The 16,019-nt window shown below is 43.8% G+C and overlaps 1 protein-coding gene across 1 annotated transcript in view; it reads right to left on the bottom strand.

Annotated features, from left to right (window-relative positions):
• Positions 1–211: 211 nt before the first annotated feature.
• LOC139411901 (opsin 4xb) overlaps positions 212–16,019 on the bottom strand; it is a 34,078-nt gene continuing 18,270 nt past the window's right edge. Inside the window, exons 2-9 of the mRNA XM_071158653.1 lie at positions 13,804–13,937; positions 9,904–10,107; positions 9,445–9,616; positions 4,727–4,888; positions 2,426–2,533; positions 2,072–2,234; positions 1,323–1,445; positions 212–976 (exon numbers count right to left, since the gene is read on the bottom strand). Of these exons, the coding sequence (XP_071014754.1) occupies positions 584–976; positions 1,323–1,445; positions 2,072–2,234; positions 2,426–2,533; positions 4,727–4,888; positions 9,445–9,616; positions 9,904–10,107; positions 13,804–13,937 (1,459 nt within the window). The 3' untranslated portion in view covers positions 212–583. The remainder of the gene's footprint in view (positions 977–1,322; positions 1,446–2,071; positions 2,235–2,425; positions 2,534–4,726; positions 4,889–9,444; positions 9,617–9,903; positions 10,108–13,803; positions 13,938–16,019) is intronic.

The raw sequence follows: 16,019 nt of genomic DNA, 5'->3' as shown, positions 1-16,019 counted from the left end.
TTTTATTTAGAGATTGTTTTTTAAATGAAATGTGCATTATAAATTCAATGTATTATTATTTTAAAACAGACTCCAGATTGTGACTTTAATGTCCATAGCTCATTAACACTCATCGCCAACATTGGTCCATTGGCATGAGGATGTTAGTTATATTTGCTACTATAAAGGCCTTCTTTCTTATTCAATATACATTACATTATATTCCATACATTATGGAACCACTATACCATCATAGATCCTCTGAATGAAGGGTGCCATGAAAACAAACAGCAGGAAGTAGGATGTTAATCACGGTGGCAGGGGATGGATCAGGTAGTTTTTAATATTCCTTTCTACCCGGCAACACTTTCTTGTGACCAGAGCACATCAGAATCAGCCCTTCCTGGGTTTCTTTCTCCCTTCTGTTCATTGAAGCACAGACAGATCTTGCCTAGGGCTTAGCTTGGTCTCCTTCTCAAAGTCTGTTTAAAAAAAGAGGCTGGGTGGAATGGATTAGTTGGATCAGTATTAGAAAAGAGAAGAAGAAGGAAAGAAAGGATGCCTTTTGGGACACAGACAAAGAGTTTAGAGTTTGTATGTGAACTCAGGAGAGGAATCTTTCCACTGACTCCAGTAGCTCTGAAGAACAGCTCCGCAGGCCCACCAGCAGTTCTCCCTCCTCGTGACTCATCATGGCTCCCTGCTTCTCCACTAAGGACAAGTTGTCATCTGATATTAAGCTGCTCTCCGACGTTGGGCTGATGATGATTTGCGGGATACTGGAGATGTGAGAAAGCTGGGCTCGTAAACTAGGGGAGTCCAAGGTGCTCCTGCGCCCGCTGCCGCTTTCGCTCTCTGTCGTCTCTCCTCCGTTGGTTAGCTGGACACTCTGGCTCCTCTTCGATAAGAGCAGCAGGGGGGCGGCTGCCATGCAGACGGAGCCAGACACTACCTCGTGTTCACTGGCGCTCATAGACTCCTTCAGTGCGTGGCTGGGCTGAAACACAGATACACAGATACATGGTCATGACGACAGTAAATACAGGGCTGAGGTTTCATGTGGTCCTGTGTGGCTCAGTTGGGAAAGCATGGTGCTTGCAACACTAGGGTTGTGGGTTTGATTCCCGCTGGGGCCACCCATATGACAAAAAAAAATGCATGTACTACTATATTTGGATAAAATGTTTTCTAAATGGCATAAAGGCACCACAATGTCCACCAATCAAGTAGTACAATTCAGATCAATGTGTGGTCACAACACGATGTTCAATGACTGAGGAGAAATACCAAACCAATGGCAAAATAAAAGGCTAACAACACCGCAAGTATCTCTGCTCTCTCACCTTCTCTGCAGCACAAATAATCTTGGTCTTGCAACATTTGTCTTTGGGCATTTTAAAGGACGAGGTGCTTCTGAAGGAGGAGTTGTTACGCTCTGGAGGATCCAGCACCACATCCCCAAACACCTGTGGTTAGGAACCATATATGGATTTAGTTCAACTGTTTTTTTCTCAACTTTTGACAAGAAAAACCTTAGGGAGCCATAATCTTCAAAAAGCAAAGAGGATTCTTCTGAGATGCCTGTGAGGGTAGCAGCAGGGTCGAGCCAAGAAAAGACACACATGGCACAATGCCTTGTCTGGGATCAGTGCTCATATTAGATAACATTTAATTTGTTTCACCTACAGCAACAGAAAACCCCCCATTCCAATATATTGGTAATAAACAGGGTCCTTCTTCCTTAAACTGAAGTGTTTAAACATTGACCCTGTGTACTCTATTTTGGTCTAAAGTACCCCATTGTTTATGTTTTTGGGATCCATCTGAACATTTGTTTGTAACAATGTAGAGCTTCGATCTCATATGGTTTTTGAATGCCAGTAGTTTACAGTGAAGTTCTGCTAGAGGGAATGATAATATTGATAATGATAATGTTGACCTGAAGTCAAACCTACGCCATTGATCTTACTTTAGCTCCAGGGTGAAGTTTCCCCTAGGTACAGATCTAGGATCAGCTTCCCCTCCCACAATCATAACCTTAACCATTCATGGGGGAAATGCACAACTGACCCAGCTTCAGCTTACACCTTACCATACTGGAGGAGATGGAGGATGTGGCGCAGAAATGGGTCCTTGAGACGGACGACTGCCTGCTGATAGTGGAATCTCGGAAGGATGACTCGCTGTTGAAGTCCTTTTTGTCCTTTCTCGGTGACAGACATCTCAAACAAGGTACCTTCTCTGCCAACGTGGCCCTGTAGATGACATGGAGGACCAAAAAACACTTGAAACACGTATTTATTTTGATTTTTTAGAGTAGCACAGAGCAAAGTGAATTTTCCTAGTCAGGGTTGATAAAACACATCTATTCATTCATTCAGTCATTTTGTTTGCTTATTTAATTATTCATTAATGAATTGGATTTTCGTAACACACAGTAGTTTACCTGTACTTTGTGTGTATAATGGCATAAATAAAAGGATTGTAGATGGTAGAGGCTTTTGCTATAACTGCAGGCACGGCTTTGGAGTAGGGTGATAGAATGTTGGCGTGTCTGAAAAGACAGAAGACAAGTAAGTCATCTCTCCATTATCCAGTAACGAAGGCAGTGTTGGGATTATCCAAAACATCTATCAACAGCTGGACCAGGGTTTATGTACCTTCCAGTGCAGATGGAGAGAAGTATTTAAATGTTATACAACGAAGCCTCTGTCTCAGTAGTAATGGGGGAAAACACATGGCTAAAGATTTCAGGACAATTTCATTCAATTAACGAAGAGAAGAGGTTAGTTACCTAGTTGTTGAATGTATTCATTTAAATCTTTCAATTTTATATATATATATATTTTTTTGTTTGTTTATTTTTGGGGGGAGGGGGTATTTGAACTTTTTGGGGGTGACAGAGATATATTGGAAATGAGAGAGGTGACAGAGAGAGAGGGGCGGTGGGGCTGGAATTAATTCCCAAGATTATAGAAAACAAGAAAATCCCCCCACATTTTTGGAAACAAGAACAGAAATGCCAAGTTTGGTGGTAAATCTAATCTTGAAAAGTGCAGAATACCTCCAGAATGATCTGAATGTAAAGCTAGTGAAAATAAAAATACCCCTCAAGGCATGTTCATCAAAATGACAACGTAAGACAAACATGCCCACGCACGGTACATCCAGTAGCTCTAGAAATATATTACAGTAATGATCTACGGACGTCCACGCACGGTACATCCAGTAGCTCTAGAAATATATTACAGTAATGATCTACGGATTTACACGCACGGTACATCCAGTAGCTCTAGAAATATATTACAGTAATGATCTATGGACGTACACGCACGGTACATCCAGTAGCTCTAGAAATATATTACAGTAATGTTCTATGGACGTACACGCACGGTACATCCAGTAGCTCTAGAAATATATTACAGTAATGATCTACGGATTTACACGCACGGTACATCCAGTAGCTCTAGAAATATATTACAGTAATGATCTATGGACGTACACACACGGTACATCCAGTAGCTCTAGAAATATATTACAGTAATGATCTATGGCCGTCCACACACGGTACATCCAGGCTACACTAGTATCTTGGAAACCTGGACATTGCTACATGTCAAAAATAATTACATATAGCCATTGTAGATATGCACCACCGTTCAAAATGTTGGGGTCACTTAGAAATGTCCTTGTTTTTGAAAGAAAAGCAATTTTTTTATGTCCATTAAAGTAACATAAATTTGATCAGAAATATAGTGTAGACATTGTTAATGTTGTAAATAACTATTGTAGCTGGAAAATGCATATTTTTTATGGAATATCTACATAGGCGTACAGAGGCCCATTATCAGTAACCATCACTCCTGTGTTACAATGACACGTTGTGTTAGCTAATCCAAGTTTATCATTTTAAAAGGCTAATTGATCATTATAAAACCCTTTTGCAATTATGTTAGCACAGCTGAAAACTGTTGTTCTGATTAAAGAAGCAATAAAACTGGCCTTCTTTAGACTAGTTGAGTATCTGGAACATCAGCGTTTGTGGGTTTGATTACAGGCTCAAAATGGCCAGAAACAAAGATCTTTCTTCTGGAACTCGTCAGTCTATTCTTGTTCTGAGAAATTAAGGCTATTCCATGCGAGAAATTGCCAAGAAACTGAAGATCTCGTATAAACACTGTGTACTACTCCATTCACAGAACAGTGCAAACTAGCTCTAACCAGAATAGAAGAGGATTGGGAGGCCCCGGTGCACAACTGAGCAAGAGGACAAGTACATTAGAGTGTTCAGTTTGAGACACAAGTCCTCAACTTGCAGCTTCATTAAATAGTACCAGCAAAACACCAGTCTCAACCTCGACAGTGAAGAGCCGACTCCGGGATGCTGGTTTTCTTTCAAAAACAAGGACATTTCTAATGACCCCAAACTTTTCAACGGTAGTGTATATGTCAAATAAAATAAAATAAATCAAATCAAATTTGTTTTGTCACATGCGCCGTATACAAGTAAACATTTCACCTTACCGTGAAATACTTACTTACAAGCCCTTAACCCACAATGCAAGTTCAAGAAATAGAGTTAAGAACAGATTTACTAAATAAACTAAAGTAAAAAATGTAATAACAAGCAACACAATGAAATAACAATAGCAAGGCTATGTACAGGGGGTGCCGGTACCGAGTCAATGTGCGGGGGTACAGGTTAGTCAAGGTCACCCAAGCTTTTATATAGTTTGTATATACTTACCCTGCCCAGGATATCATGGTGACGGTGGCATACGGCGACCAGGACAGCACATACACAACAATGACCACAAAGGCGATTTTGGCCAGCTTCCACTCATTCCTGATGCTCTTCTGTTGGATCAGTGTGCATTTCCTCACATGTGTCCCCAAGTTCTCCACTTCCCTGCAGGAACAAACAGAGGAGCCTGGCTGTTAGCTGGAAACAATGACACAAAGGACAACCCACATTAAAAAAAATACTACAGTTTGCTATATAATACTACAGTACTTACTATGGAATTCTATAGTAAACTGTAGTATACTGTAGAATAATATACTACACTCTGTAGTATCCCTCAATCAATTGTAGAACTTACTAGAGGATGTTGCATTCAGTGGAGGCTGGTGGGAAGAGCGATAGGAGGACGGGCTCATTGTATTGGCTGGAATATAATAGTTGGAACAGAGTCAAACGTGGTTTCCGAATGTGATGTTTTTCATACTGTTCTATTGATTCCCATTCCGGCCATTACAATGAGTCCATCCTCCTATAGCTCCACCCACCAGCCGCCACTGGTTGTAGTATACCGTAAAATTCTATGGTAAATACAATAGTATTATCCGCAAAAAAACACTGTAGTAAATATTACAGTAATGTCAGCAAAAATACAACAGTCTGCAAAAACAGTAACGTTTTTTAACGATAGTAATAGTACAAGTATTTAATTTGCATATACCCTGCCCATGCCCCTCCCCCACGTTCCAAATTGTGCCACCCATAACTGAGAAACCTACATGCCAAGTATAGATTATACATTGTGTTCCCTACAAATTATAGGAATGAGCAGAACTTTTGGATTATCTGTTCAGACCACAGGCTTACCTTTCTAAAGGTTATGGACAATGTGCTCTTAGTATTTGCCCAGTAGGTTCATTCTGTATCTAGAGGACTGACAAGTAAATTATAGTTTTTGTTCTTCATCTGTTGTTGTCTTGTGCTGTCTTTTTGCCAGCTAGGACCATCTACTTAAGTGCTGCCTGTCTTCCCAGTGTCCTACTTGGTGTGTGAAGTGCTGACTGCTCATAACTTGACACATCAATCCGGATTAAGGGGCAGGGCAATTTGTGACTTGTTTTGGTAAAACTATACGGAAGGGGGGGGGTTTCTCCTCTTCTAGGCAATCAGCAATTAGTGTTAGCACTTCAGTCTCTCCTGGTTTCTCAGCTGTAATCGGCGGCCTCGTTGGCAAAACTAAGACCGTCTCCAAAACAAAGACGGTTCTGCTGAGTTGTTCGAGGAAGGTAAGGGAGGAGGTCTCCACACCACTCTCTCACTCGAGTACCTAGTAAATTTCTGTTCTCATTTTGCTCTTTTGTAGCTTTGGTAATTATGTGTGTGTTTTCTATACCTGTTAATTCCTGTCCCTGTAGGCTTTACAGACGCTCTCCACCCACTGGCTGCAACCCTTCTAATTTAGTGTACCCTGCTCACACAACCCATGTGGAATCATCTCAACCTCCCGACGTCTGCCTTCGATTAATTTCTTTCCAACTCTTTCTTTCCCCTTCTAGCCTTTTTTGACCTCCCCTTTCTCAATCACCAATCACCTCCAATTTACAAGGCAGGCAATACGCTTGACCTCATCTTTACTAGAGGCTGACAGCCTACTAATCTCACTCCAAGTCTCTGATCACTACTTTCTTTACTGTCTCCCTCTCCTCTGTGCCATATTGCTTAATAAGGCCATGCTCATGAAAATAAAAAACTGTCCTCCCTCATCTTAAACGGCACAGACCGCCACTGGTGTGGAAGGAGGTGAAGCAGCAATAGCTGGCATTTCACTCCCTGACTGTCTCGAAGCATGGCATTTGATTAGCTACGGCAGGGCATTGCCGGAGTATTTACATGACATACATGTTATGTAATGTTTTTTGTTGTCGTCAGGGTTTAAAGAACAAATAAACTCGGGATGTCCTCTGTATTATGACCACACTATGAGATGGATGCCCAGCACTGTGAACATCCTGATAATTCATCCTGATTATAGTGGTCGTCTATGAGATGGATGCCCAGCACTGTGAACATCCTGATAATTCATCCTGATTATAGTGATCGTCTATGGGATGGATGCCCAGCACCGTGAACATCCTGATAATTCATCCTGATTATAGTGATCGTCTATGGGATGGATGCCCAGCACTGTGAACATCCTGATAATTCATCCTGATTATAGTGGTTGTCTATGAGATGAATGCCCAGCACTGTGAACATCCTGATAATTCATCCTGATTATAGTGATCGTCTATGGGATGGATGCCCAGCACCGTGACCATCCTGATAATTCATCCTGATTATAGTGATCGTCTATGGGATGGATGCCCAGCACTGTGAACATCCTGATAATTCATCCTGATTATAGTGATCGTCTATGGGATGGATGCCCAGCACTGTGGACAACCTGATAATTCATCCTGATTATAGTGATCGTCTATGGGATGGATGCCCAGCACTGTGAACATCCTGATAATTCATCCTGATTATAGTGATCGTCTATGGGATGGATGCCCAGCACCGTGAACATCCTGATAATTCATCCTGATTATAGTGATCGTCTATGGGATGGATGCCCAGCACTGTGAACATCCTGATAATTCATCCTGATTATAGTGGTCGTCTATGAGATGAATGCCCAGCACTGTGAACATCCTGATAATTCATCCTGATTATAGTGATCGTCTATGGGATGGATGCCCAGCACCGTGAACATCCTGATAATTCATCCTGATTATAGTGATCGTCTATGGGATGGATACCCAGCACTGTGAACATCCTGATAATTCATCCTGATTATAGTGATCGTCTATGGGATGGATGCCCAGCACTGTGAACATCCTGATAATTCATCCTGATTATAGTGATCGTCTATGGGATGGATGCCCAGCACTGTGAACATCCTGATAATTCATCCTGATTATAGTGGTCGTCTATGAGATGAATGCCCAGCACTGTGAACATCCTGATAATTCATCCTGATTATAGTGATCGTCTATGGGATGGATGCCCAGCACCGTGAACATCCTGATAATTCATCCTGATTATAGTGATCGTCTATGGGATGGATGCCCAGCACTGTGAACATCCTGATAATTCATCCTGATTATAGTGATCGTCTATGGGATGGATGCCCAGCACTGTGAACATCCTGATAATTCATCCTGATTATAGTGGTTGTCTATGAGATGGATGCCCAGCACTGTGAACATCCTGATAATTCATCCTGATTATAGTGATCGTCTATGGGATGGATGCCCAGCACTGTGAACATCCTGATAATTCATCCTGATTATAGTGGTTGTCTATGAGATGGATGCCCAGCACTGTGGAAAACCTGATAATTCATCCTGATTATAGTGATTGTCTATGGGATGGATGCCCAGCACTGTGGACAATCTGATAATTCATCCTGATTATAGTGATCGTCTATGGGATGGATGCCCAGCACTGTGAACATCCTGATAATTCATCCTGATTATAGTGATCGTCTATGGGATGGATGCCCAGCACTGTGAACATCCTGATAATTCATCCTGATTATAGTGATCGTCTATGGGATGGATGCCCAGCACTGTGGACAACCTGATAATTCATCCTGATTATAGTGATCGTCTATGGGATGGATGCCCAGCACTGTGAACATCCTGATAATTCATCCTGATTATAGTGATCGTCTATGGGATGGATGCCCAGCACTGTGGACAATCTGATAATTCATCCTGATTATAGTGATCGTCTATGGGATGGATGCCCAGCACTGTGAACATCCTGATAATTCATCCTGATTATAGTGATCGTCTATGGGATGGATGCCCAGCACTGTGAACATCCTGATAATTCATCCTGATTATAGTGATCGTCTATGGGATGGATGCCCAGCACTGTGGACAACCTGATAATTCATCCTGATTATAGTGATCGTCTATGGGATGGATGCCCAGCACTGTGAACATCCTGATAATTCATCCTGATTATAGTGATCGTCTATGGGATGGATGCCCAGCACTGTGAACATCCTGATAATTCATCCTGATTATAGTGATCGTCTATGGGATGGATGCCCAGCACTGTGACCATCCTGATAATTCATCCTGATTATAGTGATCGTCTATGATCCTAAGGTGTCCCGTGGCATAACGTTTCCATGTTACAGATACATTAGCAGATATATTCTTAGCCTTCATCGAGGTGGATGTGGGTGGACATAATGTATGCTAGAATAACCATTGTGTAACCATTTGTAGTTACAGTATATGTCACACAAGCTGACATATTAGTTGTTCATTACTTGTCTAATTACATATTCGTTATATGTCACAAAGCATGGCTAGGTTTAGGGACAGGTTCATGGTTAGGGTTAATGTCTTGGGTGGATTTAGGTGTCCCAGCCTGAGAGAGTGTGGCTTCTCAGTTATAATATGATGGGCGGCAGGGTAGCCTAGTGGTTAGAGCGTTGGACTAGTAACCGGAAGTTCAAATCCCCGAGCTGACAAGGTACAAATCTGTCATTCTGCCCCTGAACAGGCAGTTAACCCACTGTTTCTAGGCCATCATTGAAAATAAGAATTTGTTCTTAACTGACTTGCCTAGTTAAAATAAAGGTAAAAAGGTAAAATCAAAAAAATAACATGATTGTTATGATTAGTGGTGTTATGCCACCCAAGAAACTGGCACAATAGTCCCACCTGCTGGCAGTGCGGATAGCCAGGAACATGAAGAGGTAGCAGTAGAAGATGACTCCCAGTGGGATGAAGAAGGTAAAACAACACAGCATCATGGTGTAGCTCTGGTTGGCGTACGTGTATGTGACATAATCCCAAGTGCAGGAAGTCATGAGGCCCTCTGGGATATAGGAGCCTGTAAGTGCCGATACAAAACAAAGACACACAGTGTAAGTCCTGGCAGGTACTGGATGTCTTGGATAGGGTCGGATAGCATAGGATAGGATAGATGTTTCGTTTAATGGGTTGGGCGCAGCACAGCCCATGAAGCATTTTAGTGGTTAAACGCTTTGCTCGAGATCACAACAGCAGAAATATTGGTGCCAGCGACCCTCGATCCCATCAGCCTGGCAATCATACATTTTTACATTTACTTCTTAGCATATGAGGATGTGAATTTGAGTTGTTGGTGAAAGGACTTACTCCAGCCAATGAGTGGGGCAAAACTCCAGGCAAAAGAGTAAAGCCACACCATTAGTATTGCCAGGGTGGTCCGACGCCTTGACGACCGACCGAGGGCCTTGAGGGGCTGGGTGATGACCAGGTAGCGGTCTATGGAGATAGCCAACAGGTTGATCATGGAGGTGATGCCAAAGAGAGCCCCACAGAAGGCATACATTTTGCATCCTGCAGACACACAGTTCCAATGCAGGTCAAAACCAACAATGTTCAGAGATTCAGATTGTAACCGTTGATTAGAAAATGATCAATTATCAAACATGAACAAATAGCATCAAAATAATGTTTTGTGTTCCTCTTCGGGAGTTCACTGTCACCGTCTACTATGGTGGCTGAATACAATGGGCAACATTTTCGTAGTGCAAAAAATTTATTGTGCAAAGAAATACCATAAACCTCATTATAATCTCACCGGTTGTAACGGTTTTCTTCTATCTCCTCCTCTGATGAAGAGGTAGAACAAGGATCGGACCAAAATGCAGCGTGTCGATTGCGATCCATGTTTTAATAAACAAACGTAAAACACGAATCAATACAAACACTACAAAATAAAGAACGTAATGAACGTAACGAAAACCTAAACAGCCTATCTGGTGAAAACACATAGACAGGAACAATCACCCACAAACACACAGTGAAACCCAGGCTACCTAAATATGGTTCCCAATCAGAGACAATGACGAACACCTGCCTCTGATTGAGAACCATATCAGGCCGAACATAGAACTAGACAAACTAGACATGTAACATAGAATGCCCACTCAGATCACACCCTGACCAACCACAACATAGAAATATACAAAGTAAACTATGGTCAGGGTGTGACAGTACCCCCCCCCCCAAGGTGCGGACTCCGGCCGCAAAACCTGAACCTATAGGGGAGGGTCTGGGTGGGCATCTGTCCGCGGTGGCGGCTCTGGCGCTGGACGTGGACCCCACTCCATAATCGTTTTAGTCCACCTCCTTAGCGTCCCTAGATAGGTTACCCTCCTTAATGACCGCTCGGGACAGAGGGACAGCTCGGGACAGAGGTAGCTCGGGACTGATGGGTAGCTCAGCACTGAGAGGAAGCTCAGCACTGAGAGGAAGCCCAGGCAGATAGTTGGATCTAGCAGATCCTGGCTGACTGGAGAATCTGGAAGAGTCTGGTCGACTGGCAGATCTGGAAGAGTCTGGTCGACTGGCAGATCTGGAAGAGTCTGGTCGACTGGCAGATCTGGAAGAGTCTGGTCGACTGGCAGATCTGGAAGAGTCTGGTCGACTGGCAGATCTGGAAGAGTCTGGTCGACTGGCAGATCTGGAAGAGTCTGGTCGACTGGCAGATCTGGAAGAGTCTGTTCGACTGGCAGATCTGGAAGAGTCTGGTCGACTGGCAGATCTGGAAGTGTCTGGTCGACTGGCAGATCTGGAAGTGTCTGGTCGACTGGCAGATCTGGAAGAGTCTGGTCGACTGGCAGATCTGGAAGAGTCTGGTCGACTGGCAGATCTGGAAGAGTCTGGTCGACTGGCAGATCTGGAAGAGTCTGGTCGACTGGCAGCTCTTGCTGCTCCATGCTGACTGGCTGCCCCATGCTGACTGGCAGCTCTGGCTGCTCCATGCTGACTGGCTGCTCCATGCTGACTGACAGCTCTGGCTGCTCCATGCTGACTGGCAGCTCTGGCTGCTCCATGCTGACTGGCTGCTCTGGCTGCTCCATGCTGACTGGCTGCTCTGGCTGCTCCATGCTGACTGGCGGCCCTGGCTGCTCCATGCTGACTGGCGGCCCTGGCTGCTCCATGCTGACTGGCGGCCCTGGCTGCTCCATGCTGACTGGCGGCCCTGGCTGCTCCATGCTGACTGGCGGCCCTGGCTGCTCCATGCTGACTGGCGGCCCTGGCTGCTCCATGCTAACTGGCGGCTCTGGCTGCTCCTTGCAGACTGGCAGCTCTGGCGGCTCCTTGCAGACTGGCAGCTCTGGCGGCTCCTTGCAGACTGGCAGCTCTGGCGGCTCCTTGCAAACTGGCAGCTCTGGCGGCATCCTGCAGACTGGCAGCTCTGGCGGCTCCTTGCAGACTGGCAGCTCTATGCAGACTGGCAGCTCTATGCAGACTGGCAGCTCTATGCAGACTGGCAGCTCCTTGCAAACTGGCAGCTCCTTGCAAACTGGCAGCTCCTTGCAAACTGGCAGCTCCTTGCAAACTGGCAGCTCCTTGCAAACTGGCAGCTCCTTGCAAACTGGCAGCTCCTTGCAAACTGGCAGTTCTGAACAGGCGGGAGACTCCGGCAGCGCTGTAGAGAAGGAAGGCTCTAACAGCGCTAAACAGGCGGGAGACTCAGACAGCGCTGAAGAGGAGGAAGGCTCTGGCAGCGCTGAACAGGCAAGGCGCACTGTAGGCCTGATGCGTGGTGCTGGCACTGGTGGTACTGGGCCGAGGACACGCACAGGAAGCCTGGTGCGGGGAGCTGCTACCGGAGGGCTGGGGTGTGGAGGTGGTACTGGAAAAACCGGACCGTGCAGGCGCACTGGAGCTCTTGAGCACCGAGCCTGCCCAACCTTACCTGGTTGAATGCTCACGGTCGCCCTGCCAGTGCGGCGAGGTAGAATAGCCCGCACTGGGCTATGCAGGCGAACCGGAGACACCGAGCGCAAGGCTGGTGCCATGTAAGCCGGCCCAAGGCGCACCGGGCTATGCACCCGCACTGGAGACACCTGCGCACCACTGCATAACACGGTGCCTGTCCGGTCTCTCTAGCCCCCCGGTAAGCACAGGGAGTCTGCCCAGGTCTCCTACCTGGCGTAGCCATACTCCCTGTTAGCCCCCCCCCAATACATTTTTGGGGCTGCCTCTCAGGCTTCCATCCGCTACGTCGTGCTGCCTCCTCATATCTGCGCCTCTCAGCTTTCGCCGCCTCCAGTTCTTCCTTGGGGCGGCGATATTCTCCAGGCTGAGCCCAGGGTCCTTTACCGTCCAGTTCCTCCTCCCATGTCCATTTCTCCAGGTGGTGCAGCCTCTCCCACTGCAGCTGCTCCTGCTGCTGCTGCCTCTGTTCCTTCTCCTGCTGCACCTTGATGCGGCTACACTCCCCTGGTTTAGCCCAGGGTCCTCTCCCGTCGAGGATTTCCTCCCATGTCCAGAAATCCTTACTATGTATCTCCTCTTTTCGCTGCTGTTGCTGCCTGTTGACACGCTGCTTGGTCCGTTGGTGGTGGGTGATTCTGTACCGGTTTTCTTCTATCTCCTCCTCTGATGAAGAGGTAGAACAAGGATCGGACCAAAATGCAGCGTGTCGATTGCGATCCATGTTTTAATAAACAAACGTAAAACACGAATCAATACAAACACTACAAAATAAAGAACGTAATGAACGTAACGAAAACCTAAACAGCCTATCTGGTGAAAACACATAGACAGGAACAATCACCCACAAACACACAGTGAAACCCAGGCTACCTAAATATGGTTCCCAATCAGAGACAATGACGAACACCTGCCTCTGATTGAGAACCATATCAGGCCGAACATAGAACTAGACAAACTAGACATGTAACATAGAATGCCCACTCAGATCACACCCTGACCAACCACAACATAGAAATATACAAAGTAAACTATGGTCAGGGTGTGACACCGGTAAATTTTATTTAAATTATTTTTCAACAATGTACATTATTAGGAGACGATTCTCTAACTAGAGTTTAGTAAACTGAGCAATACGTAAATAGTAGCTTCTTTATAGCGAACATTGTAGGAGAAAAGTTGCACCAGCTGCTAGATTATAATGAGGTTTATGGTATATTTTGCACAATTCTTTTGAACTATATGACAAACAATGATTGAGATGGTGCGGTGAAAAAAATGAGAGAAAGGGGGATAATGACTTACCGTACTCGCCAAAAATCCACTCTTTATAGAGACAGTTAATGAAGAAGATGGGCGACTGTGTAAAAGCCATGAGGAAGTCGCTCACCGCCTGGTTCATGATGAAGTAGTTGGGCAGATTACGCAGTTTCTTATTACTGTAACACAGGTAGGTGGGAATACGTTGTTATTATATATTATTATATATTACCACATTTCAAATCCATGAGCACACAAATGGCATAGACCCATACAAATTAAAAACAAAAATGTTTTAAGTGAGAATAGACATTGGTCTGAAGCTGAAAAAAAGAAAGGAAATTCACATGAGCACCATGATGCCTATTCCACCCATGCTCTACCAAGGTTTTCCAGCACACAGCTTTGACCTACTACAGTAGCTATGTTGGTATTGTACTTCAAACTATGTGTATGCAGGTTGCTTAGGATTCAAACCTTCTCAAACAGCCTAGTTCATACTCTTAGAGGAGGTGCTTCCACAATGATGTCATTTGTACCTCATCCAATAATTGACCTTGATTGCGCAGCATACAGTTCACACACCACAGTAAGACATTATCCCATTACACTACAAGTGAAAGCAAGCTTTGCTTTTATTCTTACAACACCATCAGGCTTGATTGAGCTGTTTTGTCTTATAGTAGTAATGTGGTGCATGCCTGTATTTCCTTAAACCTTTTATTTTAGCAAATAATGTAATTTAAATAAATTATTAGAATATATATTTTTTTGGTCAATAGGTGCCCAACATAACAGGTGGTGGTGTGGTGTTGGACACAGTAGTTCAGATAAATACAGCCTGTCTGTATTCCTGGTTTCTGTAACTCTTACCTGTGCAATATTGAATTAAGGTCAGAAACACTTGTGTTTCAAACATGGTCCTGTTTTATCAATTGCTGTGGTGATAAAGGGACAGTTCATTACCTCTGTCAAAATGACGTGTAGTTTAAAGTTATATTTGTACTTGCAATAAAGATAGTGATGTAACAAAAATACACATTTACAATAGGCCTACAGTATATGGAAAAATACATACAGCCAAATTGTGTGTGTGTGTGTGTGTGTGTGTGTGTGTGTGTGTATGTATATATATATATATATATATATATATTACACACACACACACTACCGGTCAAAAGTTTTAGACACCTACTCATTCAATAGTTTATCTTTATTTTTTAAAACTATTTTCTACATTGTAGAATAATAGTGAAAACATAAACTATGAAATAACACATATGGAATCATGTATTTTTTTTAAAGTAGCCACCCTTTGCCTTGATGACAGCTTTGCACACTCTCGGAATTCTCTCAACCAGGTTCACGAGGAATGCTTTTCCAACAGTCTTGAAGGAGTTCCCACATTTGCTGAGCACTTGTTAGCTGCTTTTCCTTCACTCTGCGGTCCAACTCATCCCAAACCATCTCAGTTGGATTGAGGTCAGGTGATTGTGGAGGGCAGGTCATCTGATGCAGCACCATCACTCTCCTTCTGGGTCAAATAGCCCTTACACAGCCTGGATGTGTGTTTTGGGTCATTGTCCCGGGAAAATATTTATTATATGAAGAATCTCAAATGTAAAATATATTTTGATTTGTTTAACACTTTTGGTTATGTCATGATTCCATATGTTATTTCATAGTTTTGATGTCTTTACTATTACTCTACAATTTAGAAAATAGTAAAAAATAAAGAAAAACCCTTGAATGAGTAGGTGTGTCCAAACTTTTGACTGGTACTGTGTATATATACTGGTATACGTCATTTTAATAGCAGTCCGTTATCTCTCTAAAGAGTATGGAGTATGAACTTATTTTTATAAGAAACAATGCGTTGGAAATCCCAAATTGTTTGCATAGTCAACTCACACACAACTCTGACACACACACTTACCTCACCAAACATGCCACCAGGGGTCTTTTCACAGTCCCCAAATCCAGAACAAATTCAAGAAAGCGTAAAGTATTATATAGAGCCCTTATTGCATGGAACTTCCTTCCATCTCATATTGCTCAAATAAACATCATATCTAGTTTCAAAAAACAGGTAAAGCAACACCTCACCACAACGCCTTTCCCCTATTGGAGCTGTTCTTGTCTAAAGATGTTCTGTGGACCCCAGGAAGAGTATCTGCTGCTTTTGCAACAGCTAATGGGGATCCTAATAAAATACCAAATTAGGCTGTTTGACAAGGTTTGAATCCTAAGCAAACTGCCTA

The sequence above is a fragment of the Oncorhynchus clarkii genome, chromosome 6, assembly GCF_045791955.1.
Source record: "Oncorhynchus clarkii lewisi isolate Uvic-CL-2024 chromosome 6, UVic_Ocla_1.0, whole genome shotgun sequence".
Lineage (NCBI taxonomy): Eukaryota > Metazoa > Chordata > Actinopteri > Salmoniformes > Salmonidae > Oncorhynchus > Oncorhynchus clarkii.
Note: the sequence above shows the minus strand (reverse complement) of the source record. Positions and strands in the feature narration are given on the sequence as shown.